Source organism: Thalassophryne amazonica, chromosome 10, assembly GCF_902500255.1.
Source record: "Thalassophryne amazonica chromosome 10, fThaAma1.1, whole genome shotgun sequence".
Taxonomy (NCBI): Eukaryota; Metazoa; Chordata; class Actinopteri; order Batrachoidiformes; family Batrachoididae; genus Thalassophryne; species Thalassophryne amazonica.
In genome coordinates, this window is record NC_047112.1 from 61218489 (window position 1) to 61245331 (window position 26843).

General features: G+C 43.2%; 1 protein-coding gene across 1 annotated transcript; it reads left to right on the top strand.

Annotated features, from left to right (window-relative positions):
* Positions 1-26497, top strand: LOC117518857 (pyroglutamyl-peptidase 1-like). Its single transcript, XM_034180094.1, is given in 6 exon segments — positions 1-190; positions 1864-1916; positions 22896-23012; positions 23534-23726; positions 23729-23765; positions 25980-26497. Coding segments are annotated over 6 exon segments (633 nt in total). The 5' UTR covers positions 1-156; the 3' UTR covers positions 26179-26497.
* The last annotated feature ends 346 nt before the right edge of the window (positions 26498-26843 follow it).

The following is a 26843-nucleotide window of genomic DNA, read 5'->3' on the forward strand; positions in this document are numbered from 1 at the left end:
CCTGGCGCTGTTTGTGTGCGGTGAGGACGGAGAACCGGTTTTGTTTGTGTTGTGGGCAGAAGCAGCCGTCACCGGCAGAGGATTATCGAATTTAACGGTCCCGAGTCACCATAGAGGCCGAAACGAAGCTCAGGATCCTCTGCAGCCGGACGGAAAATGGATAATAGTAAACGGACGGTGGTTGTTACAGGTTTGTGTCGGTAGACTGAAGTGGTGGAAAAGTTGTAGTGACAGCAGATCTAATGGCGTCAGGCTGCTTCACAGCACATTTCTCACTTTTTACACCAACCAAGGAAACTTGCTGCTGGCTCTAGTCGCAACAGCACAACAACTAAAAACTACGGACAAGCTGCCTGCATATTGTTATTATTATTTTTGTTAGTTTTAAAGGTTTCCTGTTAGCATTCATTAAAAAAAAAACGGAAAGTCGCTGCGATGGCACTAACAACAAAATAATTGTTTACATTTGACATTAGACTTTTTTACGAGTTGTTGGTTATTTTGTTAATAAGATATGAGGTTTGATCTTTAATTTCTTGTAAACCTCAGTAACTTAAAAAAGACCAATTTGAAGTGTTACAAGCAGAACAAGCAAAACAGCTAAAATTCATATTGAAGCTCTAACTTGAGATAGATTGCCATTTTCCCTACTAAATTATGTAAATAGTTAATCGATTATCAAAAGTGTTTATTAGCTTTGTGTCGATTGACTAATCAGTCTGTTCAGATGTAGGTTACTGGTGTTCTCCAGCCAGGACTCCAGAAATCAAAATAAATAAAATTTACACTTGTTACAGAGAAAAACAGCAAATCCTTATTTGTGGATTCATTTTCAGTTTACCTAATACTACTAATAATAAATGCTTCACCCTAACCCTTTAAATAATCCGCTGTAAATGTCAGTAAATATTCAGCAATAAAAACCTTTTGTGTGTGGTGGTGCTGTCAGTCTGATTTGTAAGTTTTCAGTTGGAGACAGAGTTGTCTTTGTCACTTTGTGTTTTTTCATCTACTGAATACTGTCAAGCTTTGCTGCCAGTGTTATTAAACATCTGTAACTGTGTTAGAAGTGGTACAGAATGTCAAAATAATGCAGTTTTTTTAAAATAAAAGTATTCGGTACACATCACATTGCTGCTGGTGGTATGTAAAGTCATCCCGACGTTTGTTGTCGTAATAGGAAAGTCTGAAATAGGAAGGTTCATAGAGCTACTTTGATTTAAAAATCATGCATTGTAGTTCAGTAGATGGTTTGATTGCATGAATCCCAAAATAACTCAGTGCAACTTCACTTCCCCCGTTATTATTGTTTTTACAAAGCATTACTCCAGTCTTGAACATGAGTCTGATTCCTCAAACATAGGCAGCGATTTGGTGTTTTCAGACACAAAGGCTTGCAGAGGCTCACAGTCCGCACTGATAGATGTGACCATTGCCTGGGAACTGCAGCTTCACAAAAGCGGGTCGGCTGGCAGCTGTCGGCCCTCACTCTGCTCCTTTTCAGTAGCCTGTCAGACAGACTGATCTCCACCCAGCCAACCCCCAGGGACCCACTGACCCTCAAACGGCTGGTGTAGTGGTGGGGTGGTTGTAGATAAACAAGCCAGAGTGAATATCTATTGGCTGCTGGTGCAATTTTGTAGGTCATGTGGGCTGATGTGGACAGTGAGGTATTTTTATTGTTAATGAAGATTATATATAATGGCGCAAGTGGATCTTCATGAACACTTTTTTTTTCTGTTGTTAAAAAAAAACCAAGTCTCTTTCAAATTCTCAGTCACACCCATATGTTTCTCATTACTTGGAGCAATTAAGGTTACTAGATACCCTAAACCCAAATAACTGTTGTAACGTATTTTACAGGTTTTGGGCCATTCGGAGAGCACACAGTCAACGCCAGTTGGGTAGCAGTACAGGTGTGTTTTACCCAACCACTGCTGATGTAATCCACACTTTCATAAATTACACTTTGGGGAGCTTTGTGTCATGTTTGTGTCAATATTTTCTGTGTGGAGTTTACATGTTCTCCTTGTGTTTGCGTGAGTTTCCTCTGGGTGCTTCGGTTTCCTCCCACATTTAAAGTCATGCAGGTTAGGTGAATTTGAAACTTTATAATTGCCCAGGTTTCCCTTGCAAAAGAGATCTCAATCTCAGTGGGACTAACCTGGTTAAATAAAGGTTAAATTAAATTAAGTTCTGTGTTTAGTTATTGTTGTTTATTTACATATGGTCCTACCTACACTATGATTGTCACAAAGTTAAAGAGGCTGTCACGTTTTCTCCAGATTGCTACTTTTCCATTATAAGAAGGGGGGATTTTTTATAACATAAAATTTGTAAAATTGCTAGTGTAGAAAGTGTATGCTGGGTTCTCACTAGGATTTTTTAGCAGAGTAATGGTATGAAGCTTTGGCGTGGCCAGGATAAAGCAACCAAGCTACGGATCATCAGAGCATGTCTCTTTCCAGTGGGCACCTATGCTTGTGAGACCTGGGTACCTTGCAAGTTGGATGAACAACACATCACAGCCTTCAAAAACAAGTGCTACCGAAGGATCTTGTGGGTCCCATGGACTCAACACCGCACAAATGACAGTATAAAAGAGAGGCTGCTGCAGTATGTGAGGAAGCAGAAATTGTCTTATTTCGGCCACATAAAGCGGCAGGATGGCATGGAGAAAAGAGTGTTAGAGGCTTACATTCCTGGAAAGAGAAGAAGAGGAAGACCAAAATGCAAATGGGAGAAGACTATAATTGATGTGTTTGGCTCTATGGAGCAAGCAAGTAGGATGGCAAAAGACAGGAAATAGTTTCAAGACAATGTCAGGGAAGCCACGACGACAAATGGTATGGAAAAATCACCTTAAAAAGCTGGGGTTCAGGGGCCGCTTAGACGGTGCCCCGGTGCGGAGCCCAGGGGGGCAAAGCCAGCCTAAACCATTTGTATTATGGGCTTATAAAGGGCCTTCTTTGTCCATCTAAATATACCAAATAGCTCTGGAATTAACTTAATTAGACCGTGATATTTTTACTTTTTACATACCATGTTTCCAAAATACTGGACAATCGGGTACTGAAGTTCACAATAACACCCAAATCATGAGCTCACAACAACATTTATTGAAACTAAAACAGTTACATGACATTTCTATCATAGATTTGATTAAAGAATGCTCGGGCACTAATGTCAATTCTTCTTTCCTTCATCTTGCCCCAGTTGTTGCAAGCAAAGTCAAAGCTGAATGTTTCGGCCTCATCTCCTTCAGTAGAAAACATGAGGTTGTCCAGGGTTTCTTCTTTCAGTCTGTTTTGGAATGGGATCTTGACCCTTTTCATAGTGGAAAAGCCCCTTTCACAGTCTGAAAATATAAATTACTTGAACCCTCAGCCTTGGGCTGACAGTCTCATCACAGTGCATGTGTATTGAAGCACTACAGGTAAATGCATTTAATAAGTTTTGTTTCAAGATGCTAATCATGTTGTCAACAGTCTAAATTTTTTCAATAGTATATGAACACCTGGTATAATACCAGGGTAAATTAAAAATGGTCATATATGAAACTCTCAAAATACCTACTGCTGAAATAGGACTTGTACTCACTGAGGCCATTTTGGCCAGGTTCAAGCATTATGTCTTGATCTACAGACATCACCTTGTTCACATGGTCAGAGAGTTAGCAAATTTCAACAGAAATTGAGAATTTTCACTTGTAAAATGGGCTACCAGGACAATTTCGTTGATGAGGAGTTAGCAAACGGCGCGTAGTCATGATCACGTTACTGTTGTTAGTTCAGTAAAGTTGGAAAGATATTCAAAGATTTGACCTTCCAGAATCAATAAGTTCAAAGCGAATCTCCGTTTTAAATCAAACGACACCTCTTTCAATTCAGTTTATCTCATTTTCATTTATTTCAATTTATTTCACTTGTATAGCGCCACATCACAACAAAATTGTCTCAAGGCGCTTCACACAAGTAAGGTCTAACCTTACCAACCCTCAGAGCAAACACACAAGCGACAGTGGTAAGAAAAAACTCCCTTTGATGATTTGAGGAAGAAACCTCAAGCAGACCAGACTCAAAGGGGTGACCCTCCTCTTGGGCCATGCTACGACACAATTTACAAAACAATTCACAAAACGAATATACAGGAAATTTTGCTAGTGCACAGGTCATATCTTTCCAAACGCTGTAATACAGACAACAAGTTACAACTGAACAAACCCCCCCCCCCCCCCCCAAGTACAACCACAGGGAGTTTGTTGATGTGTGATGTGAGTTTGGTTGCACTAAAATCAATAAATATGAAAGATATTTTATTCATATTTATTGGAATAAAAAAATTCCAAAAATTATATAAAAGTTTATTTTTCCCATTTAAGTGCTGTAGTACAACCAGAGGGGGTTTATTGCTATGTTATGTGAGTTTGGTGGCACTACAAGATATAAATCAAAAAGTTATTGAGATTTTATTCAAATTCATTACAAAAAAAATAGTATCTTTTTCAAATCTCAGTGTTGTAGTGCAACCAGAGGGAGTTCATTGGTGATGTGAGTTTGGTTGCGCGACAAGATACAAATAAAAAGTTATTGACATTTTATTCAAATTTATTGCAATACAAAACCCTCTGAAATTATATAATAGTACATTTTTCCAATCTAAGTGCTGTAGTACAACCAGATGGAGCTCATTGATGTTTGACTTGAGTTTGGTGGCACTACAAACCATAAATGTGATGTTATTGAGTTTTTATCAAAGCATTAACTTTCGCCATGGTAATTCGTTGACAGTTTCTGAGCTGCGGTCTTGCAGCCAGCTGGACGTCAAGACCAATGTAATTCATAAAGAATGGAGGACCTCTCATTTTGGGGGGGAAAACAGTTTTGGTCAGTTATAGCTTGTTGTCTGTATTACAAAGTTTGGAAAGACGTATCATTTGTTTTAAAACTGCAATTCGCTTTGAAGTTATTGATTCCAGAATTTTTGAATATTTTTACAACTTTACTTGGCAGAGAGCCACGCAGCACTAGGAGGAATGATGTCTAATCAGTCAGTCCCACAACAACACATGGAGGATATTATTATTATTTTTCCTTTACATGAGGGACTATAACTTCAGTTTGCGAAGCAGAGATGGTCCAGTCCACGCCAGAGAACTGCCGCATGCGGTGTCCCACAAAACATCAGTGAGGAACGAATAAAAACTGATGTGAAACAGAGGACGATTCTTGTTTCTTGCCCGCAACAAGACAAGAATCCCAGTTAGTGACTTTAATCAGCAGAATGGTGAGTCACGATTGACATTTTTAAATGGCTTTGATGGAGGTTGATGAATAAATAAAACATAAAAACAGCATAAAACATTGGAATTTTTCTGCTCTTTTGCTGCTTTTTTCTGATGGGACTGTACAGTGGAAGCACTTTGATGAAGTAAGATCAAAAACAGTGTGGCTTAGTGGAAAGGTCAGTGACGGGAGGAAAGGGTTAGCTCATGCTAACATCTTTAGCTGACTGCCAATAACATCTGGCTACATGGGACCAAAGAAAGCCCCCACGGCTGAGGAAGTCGACGACATTAAAAGGTTGCTCGACTTTCTTGCAGAGGAAATTTCTGCTGTCAGGCTGCAGCAGAAAGGTATCCTGGAGCTGGTCGAGGAGGTGAAATCGCTCTGCATTCAGAATGCAGAGAAAGAAAAGCGGATTGTCTTTGTGGAGAGCAGAGTTGCAGAGCTGGAGCAGTACACCTGGATAAATGACGTGATCGTCACAGGACGCTCGCGCGGTGAGCGGCACTGCTGAGGGGAGAGCCTGACGAGCTGGATGTCCGATCCACGGAGGAGCAAGTTGCTGCTTTCCTGGAGTCCAAAGGGATCAAACTGGACTGTAAGAACATTGAGGCGTGTCACCTGCTGCCCAGGAAAAGTGCCACGACAAGCCAGCTATCATCATAAGAGTCATTAACAGGAAACACAAGTTGGCGCTGCTGAAAGAGGGGAGAAACTTAAAGGGAACAAACATTTTCATGAATGAGCATCTAACGAAATACAACGCTGACATAGCCAGAAAAGCACGCTATCTGAGGAAGCAGGGCAAAAACACATGGACAAGCAACTGTAAAGTATTCATAAAACTGAATGGGCCACAAGACAAAGTGCTGGTCATCAGGAGGATGGAGGAGCTGGAAAAATACCAGTGATCAACATGAACTGGACGATTAGGTAACAACCAAGACACAGACCAGCAGGATAAATGATCATCATCATCTGGAACTGAGAACTTTTGAATTCACTGAACACAATGCACAGGATTTGGAACAGAATATTGACCCAGACAATATTTTTTTCTATGACATTAACAACAATTGCACCTACTTCAGTGACGAACAGTGTTGCCACAGTTACGTTGATAAAGTAATCCAAGTACTGATTACTGATTACTCCTTGAAAAAGTAACTTAGTTACTTTACTGATTACTCAATTGTAAAAGTAACTAAGTTAGATTACTAGTTACTTTTTTAGTTACTTTCCCCAGCTGCCGACAACAACCCTCTGCCACCTCAACATGACAATGATACCTGTTGTGTGGGTGGGCCGCCCGAAGAGGAGGTACTGCTGGCCCAACACCAGAGGGCGCCCTGCCTGAAGGCGGGCTTCAGGCACCAGAGGGCGCAGTCGCCGCATGGGAGCTCCAGGAGCCCGGAGCTGACAGCTGTCACCACTCAACTCATCAGTCATCACACCATAAAAGCCTGGAGGAGACACCACATCTCTGCCGAGAAATCAGCTTACCCGACAGGTAAACCTCTCAGCCGTTATTGTGCCGTTCGCACATATCTTGTTTCTAAGTTTGGCAGTCGTAACCTTGTATACTCGCAGCTTGGAGCTGGGTGGTGGAAGTTGGAAGGAGTTGGCGTTTCCCACTCCTCACTTATCACTTAAGTATACTATTGGTACTGCACGTACTTAGCGTTTCTGTTTCCTGGGAGTGGTGGATTATTCCCTCAGGAAGGGACTGTGACTTTTGCTGACTGTTTGCTGGGTGTGCACACACCCACTTGATCTGTTTGTTCTTCCTGCCAGCAGTACCCGATCCGACAGCTGGAGGCAGTGGCCACCTGGGGACTCAGGACTTGGCGGCTTCAGTGTGTTGCAGGTCTCCGCTGGCAGTGGAAATCGTGTGGGGCCCGACTCTTCTCTGGACAGGCGTCTCCTATCCTCGAGCCTGCCCACACGTCACCTATTGTTTAATTGACTATTACCTAAAGTCGTATCTGTATTCCGTTGTGCACATTTCACAACATTAAATTGTTATCTTTGGCATTTTCATTGTCCGTTCATTTACGCCCCCTGTTGTGGGTCTGTGTCACTACACTTTCCCAACAGGATTTCTCGGCCAATCGTCATGGATCCCGAGGGGCGTCAACCATCGAGTGAACCTCCAATGGAAACGCTAGGTGCACAGGCGCCAGCAGGAGGCGTATTAGGTGAGCTGCAGCAAATCTTAACCGCCTTCACTGCTCAGTTGGACTTGGTAACCGAGCAGAACGTTATACTCAGTCGGAGGATGGAGGCTCTCACTGCTCAGGTGGAAGCGCACGTGCAGGGCGCTGCTGCAGCACCTCCTCCTGCTGACCAAGTGCCGAATACAGACATTCCAATCGTCGTTCAACGAACCCCCCCCCCCCCGAAACATACATAAGCCCTCCTGAACTGTACGGAGGTTGTGTCGAGACGTGCGCAGACTTCTTGATGCAGTGTTCGCTCGTCTTTACACAGCGTCCCGTCATGTACGCGTCAGATTCCAGCCGGGTGGCTTATGTTATCAATTTGCTTCGAGGTGAGGCACGCGCCTGGGCTACGGCGCTTTGGGATCAGAACTCACAGCTTCTATCAGCATACACTGAGTTTGTAAGGGAGTTCAGACAGGTGTTCGATCACCCTAATAGAAGCGAGACCGCTTCAAGCGTGCTGCTGTCGATAAGACAGGGGTGTCGGAGCGCAGCGGAGTATGCAGTCGACTTCCGCATCGCGGCAGCGCGAGCCGGCTGGAATGCTGTTGCGCTCTGCGCCGCCTTTGTAAACGGACTGTCTCTGGTCCTTAAGGAGCACCTGGTGGCAAAGGACGAGCCGCGGGATTTAGACGGGCTTATCGACCTGGTAATATGGTTAGACAACCGATTAGCAGAACGCCGACGGGAGCGAGACGAAGGGCGTGGTCAGGCACCAGCCGTCCCTCTCCCCTCCGGGTCCGAAAGGGAGCCGTCTTCCCCACGTTCCAAAGCCAGGGCGCTCCACGTGACGACAGCTCCCCCTGCTGACGTTGCTAGGGAAACAAGCAGGGCCAAAAGAAAATCAGATCAGAGACAAAGGAGGCTGGCCCGTGGGGAGTGTTTTCACTGCAGCTCAACCGAGCACACGCAGAAAAACTGCCCCAAACGGTCTAAACAACAACACTCGCCCTTAGAGACTGGGCTAAGGGTGGATCACAACACGCACGCGGGGAGTGCACGCAAATCTGCACGAATCCCAATCATGATCCTTAGTGGGGATTTAACCCTTCACGCCCCAGCACTTGTGGACACGGGGTCGGAAAGGAATCTGCTGGACAGCAGATGGGCAAAGGAAGTAGGGCTCCCTCTAGTGGCCCTCCCTTCACCATTGAAGGTACGGACACTAGATGGCACCCTTCTTCCACTAATAACACACAAGACACAGCCCGTATCATTGGTTGTGTCTGGAAATCACAGGGAGGAGATTGTGTTTTTTGTAACACCTTCTACCTCCCGAGTAATTTTGGGTTATCCTTGGATGATAAAACACAATCCCCGGATTGATTGGCCGTCTGGGGTTCTGGCTCAATGGAGCGAAACCTGCCACCGGGAGTGTTTAGGATCCTCGGTTCCACCTGGTGCGACTGCTAAAGAGGAGGTTCAAGTCCACCCCAATCTGGCGGCGGTGCCAGCCGAGTACCACGATCTTCCTGATGTCTTCAGCACAGATCTGGCACTCACGCTGCCCCCGCACCGTCCGTACGATTGTGCTGTTGATTTGATCCCAGGCGCTGAGTACCTGTCCAGCAGGCTGTACAACCTCTCACGTCCTGAGCGTGAATCAATGGAGACCTACATCCGGGACTCTTTAGTTGCCGGGCTGATCCGGAACTCCACCTCCCCGATGGGTGCTGCTTTCTTTTTTGTGGGCAAGAAAGACGGCGGACTCCATCCATGCATTGATTACAGAGGGCTGAACGAGATCACGGTTTGCAACCGATACCCGTTACCTCTGTTGGATTCAGTGTTCACGCCCTTGCATGGAGCCCAAATTTTCACAAAACTGGATCTTAGGAATGCGTATCACCTGGTTCAGATCCGGAAGGGAGACAAGTGGAAGACGGCATTTAACAGCCCGTTAGGTCACTTTGAGTACCTGGTCATGCCGTTCGGCCTCACCAATGCGCCCGCGACGTTCCAAGCTTTGGTTAATGACGTCTTGCGGGACTTCCTGCATCAGTTCGTCTTTGTATACCTGGACGATATTCTCATCTTCTCCCCGTATCCTGAGACTCGTGCAGCATGTACGTCAGGTCCTGCAGCGGTTGTTGGAGAACCGGTTGTTTGTGAAGGGCGAGAAGTGCAAGTTCCACCGCACTTCTTTGTCCTTCTTGGGGTTCATAATCTCCTCCAACTCCGTCGCCCCTAATCCGGCCAAGGTTGCGGCGGTGAGAGATTGGCCCCAACCGACAAGCCGTAGGAAACTGCAGCAGTTCCTCGGCTTTGCAAATTTCTACCGGAGGTTCATAAAGGGCTACAGCCAGGTAGTTAGCCCCGTGACGGCCCTAACCTCCACTAAAGTCCCCTTCACCTGGTCGGATCGGTGCGAAGCCGAGTTTAGGGAGTTGAAACGCCGGTTCTCGACTGCACCAGTTCTGGTGCAGCCCGATCCCAATCGTCAGTTTATTGTCTAAGTGGATGCCTCTGACTCAGGGATAGGAGCCGTGCTGTCCCAGAGTGGGGGAGTCCGACAAGGTTCTCCATCCTTGTGCCTATTTTTCCCGCAGGTTGACCCCGGCTGAAAGGACTATGACGTCGGCAATCGGGAACTTCTGGCAGTGAAAGAGGCCCTTGAGGAGGGAGACACCTGTTGGAGGGCGCTACAGTACCATTCACGGTTTTCACAGACCATCGGAACCCTGGAGTACATCCGGACCGCTAAGCGTCTGAACCCCAGCAAGCCCATTGGTCATTGTTCTTCGGGTCGGTTTGACTTCCAAATCACGTATCGCCCCCGGGACCAAGAACCAACAGTCTGATGCACTGTCCCGGGTGCATGAAGAGGAGGTCAAGCCGAGCTGTCGGATCCACCGGACACGATCTTCCCCGAGTCCACTGTCCGTCGCAGCCCTCACCTGGGACGTGGAGAAGACCGTCCGGGAGGCCCTGACATGACACCCGGACCCGGCGATGGACCCAAGAACAAGCTGTACGTCCCACCAGAGGCCAGAGCTGCAGTCTTGGACTTCTGTCATGTTCCAAGCTCTCCTGTCACCCAGGGGTGCGAAGAACCGTGGCAGTGGTCCGGCACGCTTCTGGTGGGCATCGATGGAAGCCGACTTCCGGGAGTACGTCCAGGCCTGCACCACCTGTGCCAGGGGCAAGGCTGAACACAAGAAGGAACAGGGACTCCTCCAGCCGCTGCCCGTGCCACGTCGCCCCTGGTCCCACATCGGCCTGGACTTTGTCACGGGTCTCCCTGCGTCTCAGGGTATGACAACCATCCTGACGATAGTGGACCGCTTCTCCAAGGTGGCCCACTTCGTAGCCCTCCCGAAGCTCCTTACAGCCCAGGAGACTGCAGACCTCCTGGTCCACCACGTCGTGCGTCTGCATGGTATCCCAATGAACATTGTCTCAGATCGTGGTCCCCAGTTCTCCTCGCAAGTCTGGAGTAGTTTCTGTAGGGAACTGGGGGCCACCGTGAGTCTCTCGTCCGGGTACCACCCCAGACCAATGACAGGCAGAGCGGGCGAATCAAGATCTGGAGCAGGCCCTGCGGTGTGTAACCTCTGCGCACCCGACGGCCTGGAGTCAACATCTGGCCTGGATCAAGTACGCCCATAACAGCCAAATCTCCTCGGCGACCGGCCTCCTCCCCCTTCGAGGCGTGTTTGGGGTACCAGCCCCCATTGTTCCCAGCCACGGAGGGAGAGGTCGAGGTCCCCTCGGTCCAGGCCCACCTCAGAAGGTGCCGTCAGGTGTGGCGCACAGCCCACTCTGCCCTTCTGAAAGCCTGGATGAGGGCTAAGGACCATGCAGACCGCCGGCGTACCCCGGCCCCTGCATACCAGCTCAGGCAGGAGGTATGGCTATCTACCAAGGACATCCCTCTACATGTGGACTCCCAGAAACTGAAGGACAGGTTTATCGGACCATTTCCCATCATAAAAGTCCTCAGTCCAGCTGCAGTGAAGCTGAGACTACCAGCTTCACTGCAGATACATCCAGTCTTCCATGTTTCCAGGATCAAGCCGTATCACACCTCCAACCTCTGCACCCCCGGGCCAGCGCCGCCTCCTGCCCGCATCATAGACGGCGAGCCTGCGTGGACCGTCCGCAGGCTCCTGGATGTTCGTCGGAGGGGCCAGGGATTCCAATATCTGGTGGACTGGGAGGGTTACGGACCTAAAGAATGCTCCTGGGTGAAGAGGAGCTAATCCTGGACCCGGGGCCCTCCTGGCCGATTTTTAGCGTCATCCCGACAAGCCTGGTCCTGGCGCCCGTTGAGGGTGGGTCCTGTTGTGTGGGCCGCCCGAAGAGGAGGTACTGCTGGCCCAACACCAGAGGGCGCCCTGCCTGAAGGCGGGCTTCAGGCACCAGAGGGCGCAGTCGCCGCATGGGAGCTCCAGGAGCCCAGAGCTGACAGCTGTCACCACTCAACTCATCAGTCATCACACCATAAAAGCCTGGAAAAGACACCACATCTCTGCCGAGAAATCAGCTTACCCAACAGGTAAACCTCTCAGCCGTTATTGTGCCGTTCGCACATTTCTTGTTTCTAAGTTTGGCAGTCGTAACCTTGTATGCTCGCAGCTTGGAGCTGGGTGGTGGAAGTTGGAAGGAGTTGGCGTTTCCCACTCCTCACTTATCACTTAAGTATACTATTGGTACTGCACGTACTTAGCGTTCCTGTTTCCTGGGAGTGGTGGATTATTCCCTCAGGAAGGGACTGTGACTTTTGCTGACTGTTTGCTGGGTGTGCACACACCCACTTGATCTGTTGTTCTTCCTGCCAGCAGTACCCGATCCGACAGCTGGAGGCTGTGGCCACCTAGGGACTCAGGACTTGGCGGCTTCGGTGTGTTGCAGGTCTCCGCTGGCAGTGGAAATCATGTGGGGCCCAACTCTTCTCTGGACAGGCGTCTCCTATCCTCGAGCCTGCCCACACGTCACCTATTGTTTAATTGACTGTTATCTAAAGTCGTATCTGTATTCCGTTGTGCACATTTCACAACATTGAATTGTTATCTTTGGCATTTTCATTGTCCGTTCATTTACGCCCCCTGTTGTTGGTCCGTGTCACTACACTTCCCAACAGATACCTGTTTTGCCAAAACTCACTTTATAGTCACCCTTTCTTGACTTCAATGAAAATAAATACTTGTTTTATAAAAAGTAAAATAATCTTTCTTGATCTCATATTTAACTGTTGACAGCACTGTAACAGTAAAACTTGCAATTTCTAACCTACATTGTTTAGAAATGCAACTATTAAATTCTAACATTTTTCTAACATTTAAATTCTCTATAAACATTTACTTGTCAAAATTATTATTATTATAAGTAGTAGTAGTAGTTGTGGTAAAAAAAAAAACGGCTTCAAAACTGGACCTTTAATCTAGGGGTGTTGTGGGGGAGGGGGGCACATCCCTGCCCCACTCCCCCATTCCATCTGGATTCGCCCCTGCTTTGGCGTTTGAGCACAAAGAATGGATAACATTATTTATACAGAAAACATGACCAGATTTACAGGTATGAAAGTCCTCAGAAAGAGAGTTTAGGTGCATTTGAGTGGAAAATAGTGTTAGTTGTTGACACGTTGCGGAGGATCAGCTGTTTTTAACGAGACGATACGGAGCGGCTCAGCTCAGAATTCTAAATAAAGGAGAAAAATAAAGCATAAAAATGACTTTGTAAAGCTCAGTGCAGGTGTGCTGTTTTCACACCGCGCTTTAAGAGGTGAGGACGAGTCGTAGTTTAGGTTTCTTCCTTATAGGGAATTTTTCCTCACCACAGTTGCCTAGTGCTTGCTCTGGGGGTTGGTAAGGTTAATCCTTACTGGCGTAAAGTGCCTTGATTTGACTTTCTTATGATCTGGTACTATATAAATATAATTATAAGTGAATAGTATATTGATGTGTATGTCTGTGTATTGACGTAGTAGTGAATTTATATTTATGTAAATATGACTGATTAGAATTGTTGGACTTGTACTAGCAGGGGTGGGCGCTAATAAGCTTTGCTTCAGCCCACACCCTTTCGGACTCACTAATTTTGTCTGTGTTTGTTTGTGGAATTGTTCATTTTTTTCTATTTGAATATTTTGTGTGCCGAATTAAAAAAAACTTTGTCAAACTTTGTCAAAAGGTCACAGCTCGCTTAAAGTGGGCAGTTCAGTCGAACCCCGACCCCCTGCCCACGGACCAAGTTTAATGCTGCTGTCGACCCACAATGCAAAAATAATAGTAACGCACAGTGACTTGGAGAAGTAACTTTAATCTGATTACTCATTTGGAAAGAGTAACACGTTAGATTACTCGTTACAAAAAAAGTGGTTAGATTAGAGTAACGCGTTACTGGCATCACTGGTGATGAACAGTTCAACCAGAACATTACATCAAAGGATCGATTATCCATTTCAACAGCAGAAACCTCTACGCCAACTTCAATAACATTAAGGAATATTTACAAACTTTTTCACAGCCATTTAGTATAATTGCAGTATCAGAGACCTGGATCAATACAGAAAAAGGGATGGACTTTGAACTGGAAGGATATAAATTAAGGAATATAGACAGAAAAAACAAAGGTGGTGGAGGAGTTGCCATATATGTGGATAAAAACCTGAGCTACAAAGTGATTGAAAGTATGACAACTGTGGTTGATAACTTACTAGAATGTATAACTATTGAAATATGTGAAGAAAAGAAACAGAATATTAGAGTTATAGTTAGCGACACCAAGTACAAATATTGATACAAATATTGATACTTTCAGGGAATGGATAGAGGGTACATTTGCAAATCAAAGCAACAAAGTAGTTTTCATATGTGGTGATTTCAACATTGATATATTAAATCCATATAAGCATAGTACAACAGATGACTTTATCAGTGCAATGTATAGTATAAGTCTATTTCCAAAATCACCAGGCCAACCAGAATCACCCTCAGTTGTGCCACCTTGATTGACAACCTATGCACTAATGAAACTGAAGATAAAACAATAAGTGGTATTCTAATTATGGCATCAGTGATCATCTACCAGTCTTAGTCATCTATGATTACAACCATACCAATAGACAAGAAAACAAAAAGATATCGGAGAATGAGGTCAGGGGAATCAATAAATGCATTCAGGAATGAATTATTGGCTTAAAACTGGAAGCAGTATACCAAGAAACAATGTGGACAATGCATATGAAATATTTCTGAAGACATTTAGCAATTATATGACAAAATGCTGTCCAGTTAAAGAGTACACAAGAAAACTGAAGTATGGCAACTGTCCATGGATCACAAAAGGTTTACAAAACACCTGCAAGAAGAAAAATGCGCGATACAGAGAATTCATAAGACTGAGAACTAAAGAGGCAGAAAATAAATATAAACAATATAAAAATAAGTTAACAAATATAAGGTCTAAGCAAAAAAGATTATTATAGGACATATTAGATATAACAAAATAATATAAAAGGAATGTGGGGTATACCTAAACAGCATTATAAGAAGTAGTAAACAGTTACAATATCCTGAATATTTTATTGATGAGGGTAATGTAATTTGTAATAAAAATGATGTGGCTGACAATCTAAAAAATTTCTTGTAAATGTGGGACCTGATCTTGCAGGAAAAATCTCTGATCCTGGGACAGTGGGAAAAACAGGATGTGTTGATAAAACAAAATTATAATTCATTGTTTCTCAAAGGGGTGGAGAGAGAAGAAATATTAGATATTGTTTAAAAAAATGTAAAAATAAAACAACTGATTATAATGGACATTGATATGAAATCAGTAAAGGAGGTCATTGAAGGGATCTCAAAACCTTAACATACATCTGTATGTATCATTTCAACTGGTTCATTCCCAAACAAGATGAAAATAGCCAAAAGTCATTTCACTGTACAAAACCGGGAACAAGCATCATTTCAACACTACAGGCCTGTCTTTACTTCCACGATTTCCAAAATACCAGGAAAAACTCTTTAATAATAGATTGGATATATTCCATTGAAAAGCACAAATTACTCTCTGATAACCAATATGGCTTTAGATCAAACAGTACAACATCATTAGCAACAATACAAGCAATTGAAGAGATCACAATACCATTGAACAAAAGAAATATGCAGTTGGAAATATTTATTGACATTAAGAAAGCCTCTGACCACAATCACCATGAAATATTAATTAAAAACTGGAAAGATATGGCATCAGAGGTATTGTATCAGACGGGTTAGAAGCTGTTTACAACAGAGACAGCAGTTTGTTAAGATGGGTGATGTCAGTTCTGAATGTTTGGACATTGTATGTGGGGTACCACAGTGGTCAGTGTTGGGGCCCCAACTATTTAATTGTATATTAATGATATTTGTAAGGTGTCACAGATACTCGACTGGTGTTCTTGCTGATGACACAAATATTTTCTGTTCTGGGGAGGATTTAAACAAATGGTAGAGGAAATCACTGAAGAAATGAACAAATTGGAAAATATGGTTTGACCGGAAACAAATTGTCACTGAACTTAAATAAAGCAAAACTATGTTATTTGGGAACTGCAGAACCAATGAGCAAGTACGAATACAGATAGATGGGGTGCAGAGTGAAAGGGTTGATGAAAAATAATTCCTTGGGGGTAATAATAGATGAGAAAGTCAGTTGGAAACTACACATCAAATATATACAAACCAAAGTATCAAGAAGCATTTAACTGTTAAAAAAAAAGCAAAACATGTTCTGGATCATAAATCACTCTGTATTTTATACTGTTCTATTGTCTTACCATATTTCAATTACTGTGTAGAAATTGGGGTCCATAACTATATGAGTTCAATGAAATCACTATTATCTTAGGGCAATACAGGTCATTCATATGTCGGCTATCAAGATCATACTCAGTCACTCTTCTTAAATCAAACTATTAAAATTATCAGATATGGTAAAATTCCAAACAGCACAGATCTTGTACAAGGCAAAAACAATGACCGTTTACCAAAAAACATACAGAATTTGTTTAAGGATCGAGAGGGGGGATATCAATTACGAGGGAAATATAATTTCAAAATGAACAAATCCGTACAAACAAGAAATGATTCTGCATTTCATTCTGTGGGGTGAGACTGTGGAACGGCATGAATGAGGAGTTAAAGCAGTGTCCAGACATTCAACAGCTTAAAACAAAATATAAGGAATGTGTTTTCATGGGATACAGGGATGAAGTGTGAGAGTTACTAGGTGTTCACGGGAAACTGTTATTGATTATTTATTTCTATATTTGTTTATGGATTTATTTGTGTTTTGTTGGGTTCCTTATGTCTGTCTTTTTTCTAAAATTGTATTGTATCATTATTGTTGTTATAAGGTATTATTATTATCATTATTATTGTCAATAATATTTTTAAAGAAACAGGGATTGATATGTAAATCATTATACAGGGAGAAGGGGTGGGATTAAATAAGTTTCGACTTCTCGCTCATTTTTTGAACTAATTTGTAGGGGGTGGTGGCGAAGTGGTTAATGTGCTTGGTTTCAGTGCAGAAGGTTCCGGGTTCAAATCCCACCGCTGCCACATTTCTCCATGTAATGTGGAGTTGCGTCAGGAAGGGCATCCGGCATAAAACTTGTGCCAATCACATGCAGATTCACCTTGGAGTTGCTGTGGCACCCCAAGTGCAAACAAGGGAGGAGCCGAAGGGTCTTTTTTTAATTTTACATTGTCGTTTTTTTTTTCTTTTGTTATGTTCAAAATTAATCTTATTCAGTTCAATTCAATAAATTGCGGACTCGCTGATTATGAGTCACAAGCAGCGGGTCAGCAATCAGCATAGAGAAATGATCATTTTCCCACTACACGCCCTCAAAAACAGCTTAACAGCCCAGCTGCAGTGTAATTTTTTTTCACACAGCAGTGTAACTGGCCGTTACTCTGTGAAAATGCTAGCGAGATGCATAAGCAGTGCTACCTTGTATGTTAGAGATTTTTATATAAGTACCTTTTTTTTAAAGTGTGACTATTATCAAAATAATCATATCTTTAATTAAATGCATTCCTATTCAGTCCCCTGTGGCAGTCCTACAATGCTCGGATTTTTGCCATCATTCATCCCTCAGTGCAGGAGTGTGTCAGAGGCTCTCCTGTAGGAGAAGCAGTATGTGGGCGGGTGATGGTGGTTGTCAAGGCGTCTAGACAGACTTGATAAGGATATTAACGACAAACAAAAGGCTGCTTTGTGACTGGGTCACAGATGTGTCAAACAAGCCTCTTTTCTATACACGGGGGTGGTCAGTGTGCAAGGCAATTTGTGTGGCGCAGAGGTTGGGGCGGTCAGTGGGGACTAGCTCTCAGTTTGACACAGTTTTTTGAATAATAATTGCTTGAATAATTATTTTTCATATTTTACTATTTTAATCACTGTTTTTCTTATATTGATTGATTTTGGTAGACAAAACAACTGGTGCCTGTTTTGTGCAGAGGAGGGGTGGGGGTTGTTAGCGGGAGAATGTTAAGGGATTGAAAGATGTCTCTCATTTAAAGAAATTGGAAAAAATGGTAACATACGGCCGAGTGGTAGTAGTGCAAGCAGTTAGAGCACTTGACTCCCTCCAAGAAGGTCCCTGGTTTGAGGTCACCCCATTCTCCCTGTACATCTGGATTTATGTCAGGAAGGGCATCTGCCATAAAACTTGAGCCAAATGGGAAGTTCTGTGATTCATACACCAACTAGCATGTTGCCCGTCAAGCTCCACGGGCTCGAGATTGCATAGTGTTTATAAAATAGGTAGCTGCCATTTTTTCAAGGGTGGTCATAACTTATGCAAAGTTTCTTTCATGAGTTGGAATGGCATGTGAGTCCAGAATGTCTTTAGAATCTTCGACCTTAGACCTCAACAATTTTTAGAAGAAGAACACAACCCTTTTATTTCCTATAATTGCGTTATTTTAAATGTTAATTTACTATCTTGATGTTTTTATATATTTATAAATTGTTTAGGTTCTTGTTACCTTATATACAATATTATTTTCATTGTTATTGCTGTTAGTATTGTTATTATTTTATTTTATTATTCTATTTTGTCACTTGATTTTGAAATGGACCACAGTGGAACTGTTTTCACTTTCTTGTGTCATCCATGTATGTTTAACTTATTTACAACTATATTATGTACTTACATTGAACTTACTAAATAAAAGTACGCACGCACACACACTTTATATATAAAGATGATTTACCACCCCCTGCTGGAATGGCATTTGAGTCCAGAATGTAGTTAGCAACATTAGCTAACATCCATAGCTTCTCCAAAAATGTTGGTGCTCTCAACGTTCTGTTTTGGTGGCGTTCATCATCCTTGATCCAAAATACTAAGCATACCAAACGGCAAATGTCAGCTGTCCTCAGTTTCTCAGTGTTCGAAGCCTTTTTGTCTTTTCCGCATTCTGCCACTAGCAGGTGCTTCTAATTTTAGACACAAACAGAGACATGGTGGAAGACATCAAACGCAATGCACTTCTCACTTATGGTACCAGCAACAAAATTAAACTAAACTGATGAAACCAGTTGAACTACAAAAACACAACAGATTAGAGCCCGGAGCCCGACTGATATGTATTTTTTGAGTCCAATGCCGATAACGATATTTGGATGAAAAAAATGCCGATAATCGATAAATCGGCTGATTTGCCGATAGCCGATAAATCAGCCGATTTTTTTTTTTTTTAATGAATAGAATGTTCTTTTGGACCCTTAACAAAAAGGTATGCGCTAAAAGCTAAAGCTTTGTCCTCATGTTGATTAACTTTATAACAAGAAGAATTTTCAAGTTCAAAAAATGCAATCAAGAATTAAACCTTTGTGAAATTAGCAAATACATATCCTTAAAAAGAGTAGTGAAATACATCTGATCTTGTACCTCTTGTTGCTGCAACTTAGATATAGGTTCAGGATAAGGATATAGATCCTTGTAATCCTACTTGTATGCTTTTGTCAACCGATCAGTGCAGTGTGACAACAAACTACAGGGGCCGGTGATGAACACATTTAAGCAGGGGCGTAAGCAGCTCTCAGTTGAATGGAGTCAGAGCTCCATCTACTGGACAAATGGTGCAAGGACATTTTACATTGCCGACACAAATATTATTTCAGTAACTGTTCTGTTTATGAGAAATTATCGGTGTTCTATCTGCAAAATTTCGGCCGATAGTTAGTACTTTGAAAAAGGCTTATGTCGCCGATAATATCGACCGGGACCGATATATCCGTCGGCTCTACAACAGATCAGTGAACTACATGAATTACAACAACATTTAAAACTGAAACTCCCATGGTGCATTGCAGCACAGCATCCATTGTTTACTGGTTAACTAAAATGACTAATTCTCAAAAAATATTAGTCCTATCAACTTTCCGTTTTTGCAGTGTTCAGCCTTGACCAAAAATACATAGGACTACCAAATGGCAGATGTTAGCTCGCCCTGGTTTCTGTGTGATCAACGCCATATGCACGCATGCATACACGCACGCACACAGAGGCCACTTGGCTATTATAATATAGATGCTATTTATGCTATGCTAATGACGGCTGGCTTCTTCTGGGCTTTTTTCATTTCAGTTTATTTCAATTTATTTTTTATTTATATAGCACCAAATCATAACAGAGTTGCATCAATACACTTCACACAAGTAACGTCTAACCTTACTAACCCCCAGAGCAATAGTGGTAAGGAAAAACTCCCTCTGAGGAAGAAATCTCAAGCAGACCAGACTCAAAGGGGTGACCCTCTGCTTGGGCCATGCTGCGGACATAAATTACAGAACAATTCACAAAACGAATATACAGGAAATGCTGTTGATGCACAGGACAGGAGGGTCGCCAGCATAAATACAACTCCCATCTCTGGATGGAGCTGCACCTTAAACAGAGAGAAAAAAACAGAATCAAGCATCAGAAAGACAAGAAATACTGTATAATTTCTCAGCATTAAACAACAAGAAAAGCAGAAGAAATACTAAGGTGATTGCTGGCCACTAGCCCTAAGCTTCACTAAAAGACCCAGAGTTCGTTTCCTAATAAAATGAATTATACTATACCAGTGTGCTAACTATACGAAAGGGAAAATAAGTGCATCTTAAGTCTGGACTTGAAAGTCTCCACAGAATCTGACTGTTTTATTGATGCAGGGAGATCATTCCACAGAGCAGGGGCACAATAAGAGAAAGCCTATGACCTGCAGACTTCTTATTCACCCTAGCGACACAAAGTAGTCCTGCACCCTGAGAATGCAAAGCCTGGGCCGTAAGTAAAGTTTAATTAGGTCAGCTAGGTAGGGAGGTGCCAGTCCGTGAACAATTTTATAGACTAGTAACAGAACCTTAAAATCTGATCTCACTGGGACAGGGAGCCAGTGAAGGGATGTCAAAATGGGTGTAATGCGATCAAACTTTCTGCTTTGTGTCAAAAGTCTGGCTGCAGCATTTTGAACCAATTGGAGAACCCTAATGCTAGACTACGGTAAACCAGAAATAGAACTTGCAGTAGTCCAATCTAGAAGAGATAAACATCAGGGTCTCAGCATCACCATAGACAGGATGGGACGAATCTTGGCTATATTTCGCAGGTGGCAGAAAGCAGTCCTCGTAATATTCTAATGTGGAGGTCAAAGGACAATGTAGGATCAAAATTACCCCAAGGTTCCTCAATTTCTCAGTGTGATGTATGACACACGAGCCTAAGCTGAGCGTTAACTGGTCAAATTGATGCCGATGTCTCACTGGACCAAGAACCATCATTTCAGTCTTATCAGAGTTTAAAAGTAGGAAGTTTCTAGACATCCACCTTCTCACGGCTGCAAGGCAATCTTCTAAGGATTTATGTGAACGAGATTACCAGCAGTTATCGGCATGTATAAACTGAGTATCATCAACATAGCAGTGAAAGGTAATCCCAAAATGCCACAATATGTGTCCAAGGGGTGCTATATAAGGGAGAAAAGCAGGGGCCTAAGACGGACCCCTGTGGAACCCCAAATTTCATGTCACTAAGGTTAGAGGTAGTGTTACTGTACAAAACACAGTGAGAACGACTGGTCAAGTATGACGTCAGCCATGCAAGGGCACTCCCAGTAATCCCAAAATGATTTTCCAGCTATCAAGCCGTTTTTTGTTTGCATATTGTGCTGCTGTATATGGTACTGCCCCCAGTGTGAACAATGCAAAATGAGCAGCACCAACTTTCTGCAGTAGAGGAGCACAAAACGGAGGTGTACGGTACTTGGTTTTTGATGAATATGTATTGATGGTAAGGCATTACCAATTTGGGGTTATTCCATTATCATGGAAGATGAATGACTACATTAAACAAGTCATTGTATTGTACTTAATCAATCCATTTTTGCATTAATTCAAAATGCCCCATTGGTTTCTACAGCTTTGGCACCACAGGTGCTACCTGTCTCACCATTGTTTCCTCTACATACTATTCAAATTTATTATTGTCAGTGATTCGTAGGGCAGGTGCACATTATAGATGGCCTTGTGGCATTTCAGTTGTCTCTGTAACATGCAGGGAGGGCCCCACCCCCCTGCCCAGGCCAGAAATACTTTTATTGAATATGTTACTGACAATAAGTCACCTGACAGCAGTGAAATGTTAAAAATCCCCTGCTCACTCATTCACGTCATCTTCAACCGCTTACTCAAATTAAGGTCACCGGGGGGAAGCTGGAGCTTTATGGACAATTTAAAGTTTCCAATACACCTAACCTGTATGTCTTTGGATGTGGGAGGAAGCCGGAGCACCCGGAGGGAACCCACACAAACACAGAACATGCAATCTCCACACAGAAAGGTGGGAATCGATCCCGTGACTGTTGTGCACTGTGCTAACCACCAGTCCACTGTGCTATCCTAAAACCCACTGCTATCATCTTTAATTAAACTTAGTAGTCAGAGCTTTCAAAAGAAGGTGTCATAATCTGACATCTATTCCACAGATTTTGGCTAGTATCATAAAAAAGTCAGACAATAACCTCCACCTTCAAATGTATTTTTTCCAGTCCATTTTTTTTTCATCAAATGGTCTTTACAATTTTGCGTGACCCATTGGTGTGTTAAAATTCCTTTTCAGTAACTCTTGTTTCACACTAGGACATCTTGCTGCTAAAGCCAAAGAATTTATTGAAATGTTTTTCTAAGAAGGGGGCCTATGTGGTTTCATTCATGCAACTAAAGAGTAATGGGCCACTGCTTGAGAATTTCTTTATGACCGAGCCCTTGAGTTATTTAGTTATTTATTTATTTATTTATTTGAACAACAGCAAAAAAGCTATTAACTTTTTGGGGGGGAAATCCTGTTTTGAAATCCAGTGTCCATTTACATTTTCGATTTCCTGTTGTTGTTCTCTAGGAATTGAATAAGCTGGGCCTGGGCAGTGAAGTGGAATTACATGTTTACGAAGTTCCTGTAGAATATCAGAAGGTCCAAAGTTTGGTTCCTTCATTATGGAAACAGTATCATCCAATGGTAAGAGAACATTGTTTAAAATTTGTCCCTCACATGTACATTTACATGTGAATGTTCACATTCACATGTAAATGTAAACATTTACATGTGAACATTTAAACATTTACATGTGAACATTTAAAATGTAACATTCATAAATTCACATTTATGAATGTTCAGGGTGAGGTCTAATGGTATTGATACAGGTCTCAGGTCAGTTTAACTGCAAATACAACTGTATTGATTGGATTTATATGAGCAGCCCACTAAATTATGCAAAGGACTACTGGCTTCCTGGCCTCTGATATAAGCTCTTGGTGAGGCCATGAATCGAATCAGATGTGGTGTAGATTTTAAAAAGTGGGTGGTTCTTATCCAGTTTCACGGGATAGATCCAGGTCCCTTTGGGATTTAGGAAGACATGTTGAAACTGAGCTGCACACATGTAACAGTGAAGGGTAGCTGTGTGGTCAGAGGTGATAGATGCAGATAAATTATGATGCAGGAATTCTGACTTTCTAATGTTTCATGTTGTTTGCCAGTTGGTTGTTCATGTTGGCGTCTCAGGTATGGCCACTACGGTCACACTGGAGAAGTGTGGCAGAAATCATGGATACAAAGGCCTCGACAACTGCAGCTTCTGTCCTGACTCACAGTGTTGCATCGTGGGAGGCCCGGACTGCATCGACTCTGTTATTGACATGGAATCAGTCTGCAAGAGAGTGACTGCCTCCGGTTAGGTGTGGCGGTGTCTGTGTCCAAGGACGCTGGAAGGTATCTGTATTTTTGTTTGTTTTTTTACAAGGGTGTGTATAATCAGTCTTTGTGTAGCTTTTCACCTTAGATCCTGAGGGTTTAAGGCATAAAAACACTTTGAGATCACTGTGTTAAAATCAGGAATGGTCATTCTGTTTACTCTGCATATTCAAATACTGTCAGTTTGTCAGTTATTATCATGCTGGGTGGCGGGGTTAGAAATCATCTCATCTGTACATCTGTCCATGAGTCTGGTAAGCAACTCCTAAACCAGGTGGTGGACTCCAGTGAAAGGTAACACAATACTGTGATAGCACATCATATGAAAATGTGCATGAAGGAAAATTTTTTTGGTCTGGCATCATCAGTGTTGCATATACGAGGTCTGTGAGAAAAGTAGCCGAACTTTTATTTTATGCAAAAAATATATGGATTTGATTCATATGTTTTACGTCAGCCAAGCTTGAACCTTCGTGCGCATGCATGAGTTTTTCACGCCGTCGGTTGCGTCATTCGCCTGTGGGCAGGCTTTGAGTGAGCACTGGTCCACCCCTCTCGTCGTTTTTTCATTGCGAGGAAATGCCAGAATGATTGGGCTTTGTTCCATCAGAATTTTTCAGAAACTGTTAGAGATAGGCAGCTGGAAACCATTCAGAAAATTCACATGGCTTTCGGTGAAAATTTTAATGGGCTTCACAGAGATTAAGGAGTGTTACTACTGCTTTAAGGACGGCCCACAATGGCGCACAGCGCGCCGGGCTCCGAGCCGCGATCGACAGGCAGAAACGACCATTTCATTTCTAAACAGATCGCTGTATGGATCCGGGACCATCGTGTGCAATTTCTCTGGTTATCACAAGAGCTGGACATCAGCCATTTTCCAGCAAATTTCACTTTTAACAAGAGATTTTGTCATGGAAAGCCGCGCGGAGGCTTCGCGCATCACGACGGATTCGCTGATGGAGCGAGACAAAGAACACCTCCGTTTTGGAGTGTCACAGGACAAGTTGGGACATGCCCAGCTCTCCACAATTTCTCTTATACTCACTCGACTGGTAAGCCACTGAAAGCCGAGATAGGCATGTCCCAACTTGTCCTCTGACACTCCAAAACGGAGGTGTTCTTGTCTCGCTCCATCAGCGAATCCGTCGTGACGCGCAAAGCCTCCGCACGGCTTTCCATGACAATATTTCTTGTTAAAAGTGAAATCTGCCAGAAAATGGCTGATGTCCACTCTTGTGATAACCAGAGAAATTGCACACGATGGTCCCGGATCCATACAGCGATCCGTTTAGAAATGAAATGGTCGTTCGTGCCTGTCGATCGCGGCTCGGAGTGCGGCGCGCCGTGGGCCATCCTTAAAGCGTTAGTAACACTCCTTAATCTCTGTGAAGCCCATTAAAATTTTCACCGAAAGCCATGTGAATTTTCCGAATGGTTTCCAGCTGCCTGTCTCTTAACAGTTTCTGAAAAAATTCTGATGGAACAAAGCCCAAATCATTCCGCCATTTCCTCGCAATGAAAAAAACGACGAGAGGGGTGGACCAGTGCTCACTCAAAGCCTGCCCACAGGCGAATGACACAACTGACAGGCGCGCATGCGCACGAAGGTTCAAGCTTGGCTGACGTAAAAACATATGAATCAAATCCATATATTTTTTGCATAAAATAAAAAGGTCGGCTACTTTTCTCACAGACCTCGTAGTTGCACAGCTGAGGTGTAACTTTGTATCATGTGGTTTGAAGTTAAAGATCTCCTTCTGCCCTATAGGCTGTCAAACATGTTCAAACTGTGCAAATAAAATGTGCAAATAATACTTGGTACTTGTTTAGGAACTGCAAGTTTAATGTATCACAACTGAACAGATTATCAGTAACCCTAGTAATAATCACACAACTAAATATCAAAATACAGGTATGGAAAATGGACTTTTTTGCGTGCCTGCACCCATGGCCATTACTAAACACCAACTTGATATGTAAATATAAGTGCATATCACAACCCTCTTGCGTGAGTTCAGAGGGTGGGTGCTGACCTTGGCCTACTTGTCCTGGGTCAGATCAGCAGGAATCAGTGAGTGCCTAAATAGCTGTCCCTCCACAGCATTCGTTCCCTGGTCCTCAAGACCCCTAACCTGCACATTTTCCATAGTTCCCTGCTCTGCCCAAAACTCTGCTTAGGTTCAGGTGAGTTCAGCCCTAAAACCGCCCTTTCTATATCCTCCCTTCCAGGTATCTGTGTGACTTCACCTACTACACATCTCTGTATTTGAGCCACGGTCCGCTCTGGGCCTTCATCCATGTGCCTCCTCTCGGAAAGCCCTACAGCGGGGAAGACCTGGGCCGTGCACTGCAGGCCATTGTCCAAGAGATGTTGGAGCTGCTGAACCAGGCTGATGAGAAGATCCACTGCCAGCAGCATTTCCACTAGTGACCTCTAGATGCCAACCAGCCTCTCCAGCCCTCACTACGCAAGACAAATTGCACTTCACCACAAGTAGCCAAACTTCTTTTGTTTTTTTTCTTTAAAAAATATGTTTAGTTGGGTTTAATGAAAAGTTCTTGTTGTACTGCAGGACATTTTCAGACTTTTTTCCAGCTAAACCCAATTAATTTGTGTTTTTCAAGTCTCCCAGTGGTGAGAAGATCAAATGGGAGTCTCATGGCAGTCCTTGGTCACGTTGTTATGTAAACTTTTGTTCCTTTTGCAATGAACATGGAGCTGACATACATTCACTAAGAACATGCGATAGAAAAAGGTACTTCTTAAGTTTGTTCACCTGCAGTTACAGCTTGAGAAGGTTTGTAATGTGGCGGATATTACAACTGGTGACCCCTATCGTGACTCCTCTATTACGGCACCTTATAGGGTTAGGGTCAGTGAAATAGTTACACAGGTTGCATTTAGGGAAACTTGAATGCTCTCTGCATTATTCATCCTTTCTCCTCAGATTTCGTCCAGTTTCGTGGTGCAACAGAGCTTTACAGCTTTTCACTCTCACGCTTTTGTCAGCAGGGCTTTGTTAGCCAACCTTCAAGGTTTCAGCTGCTGCTGACTTTTCATTCAGTCACTGTACATTTTGGTTAACACTTCTC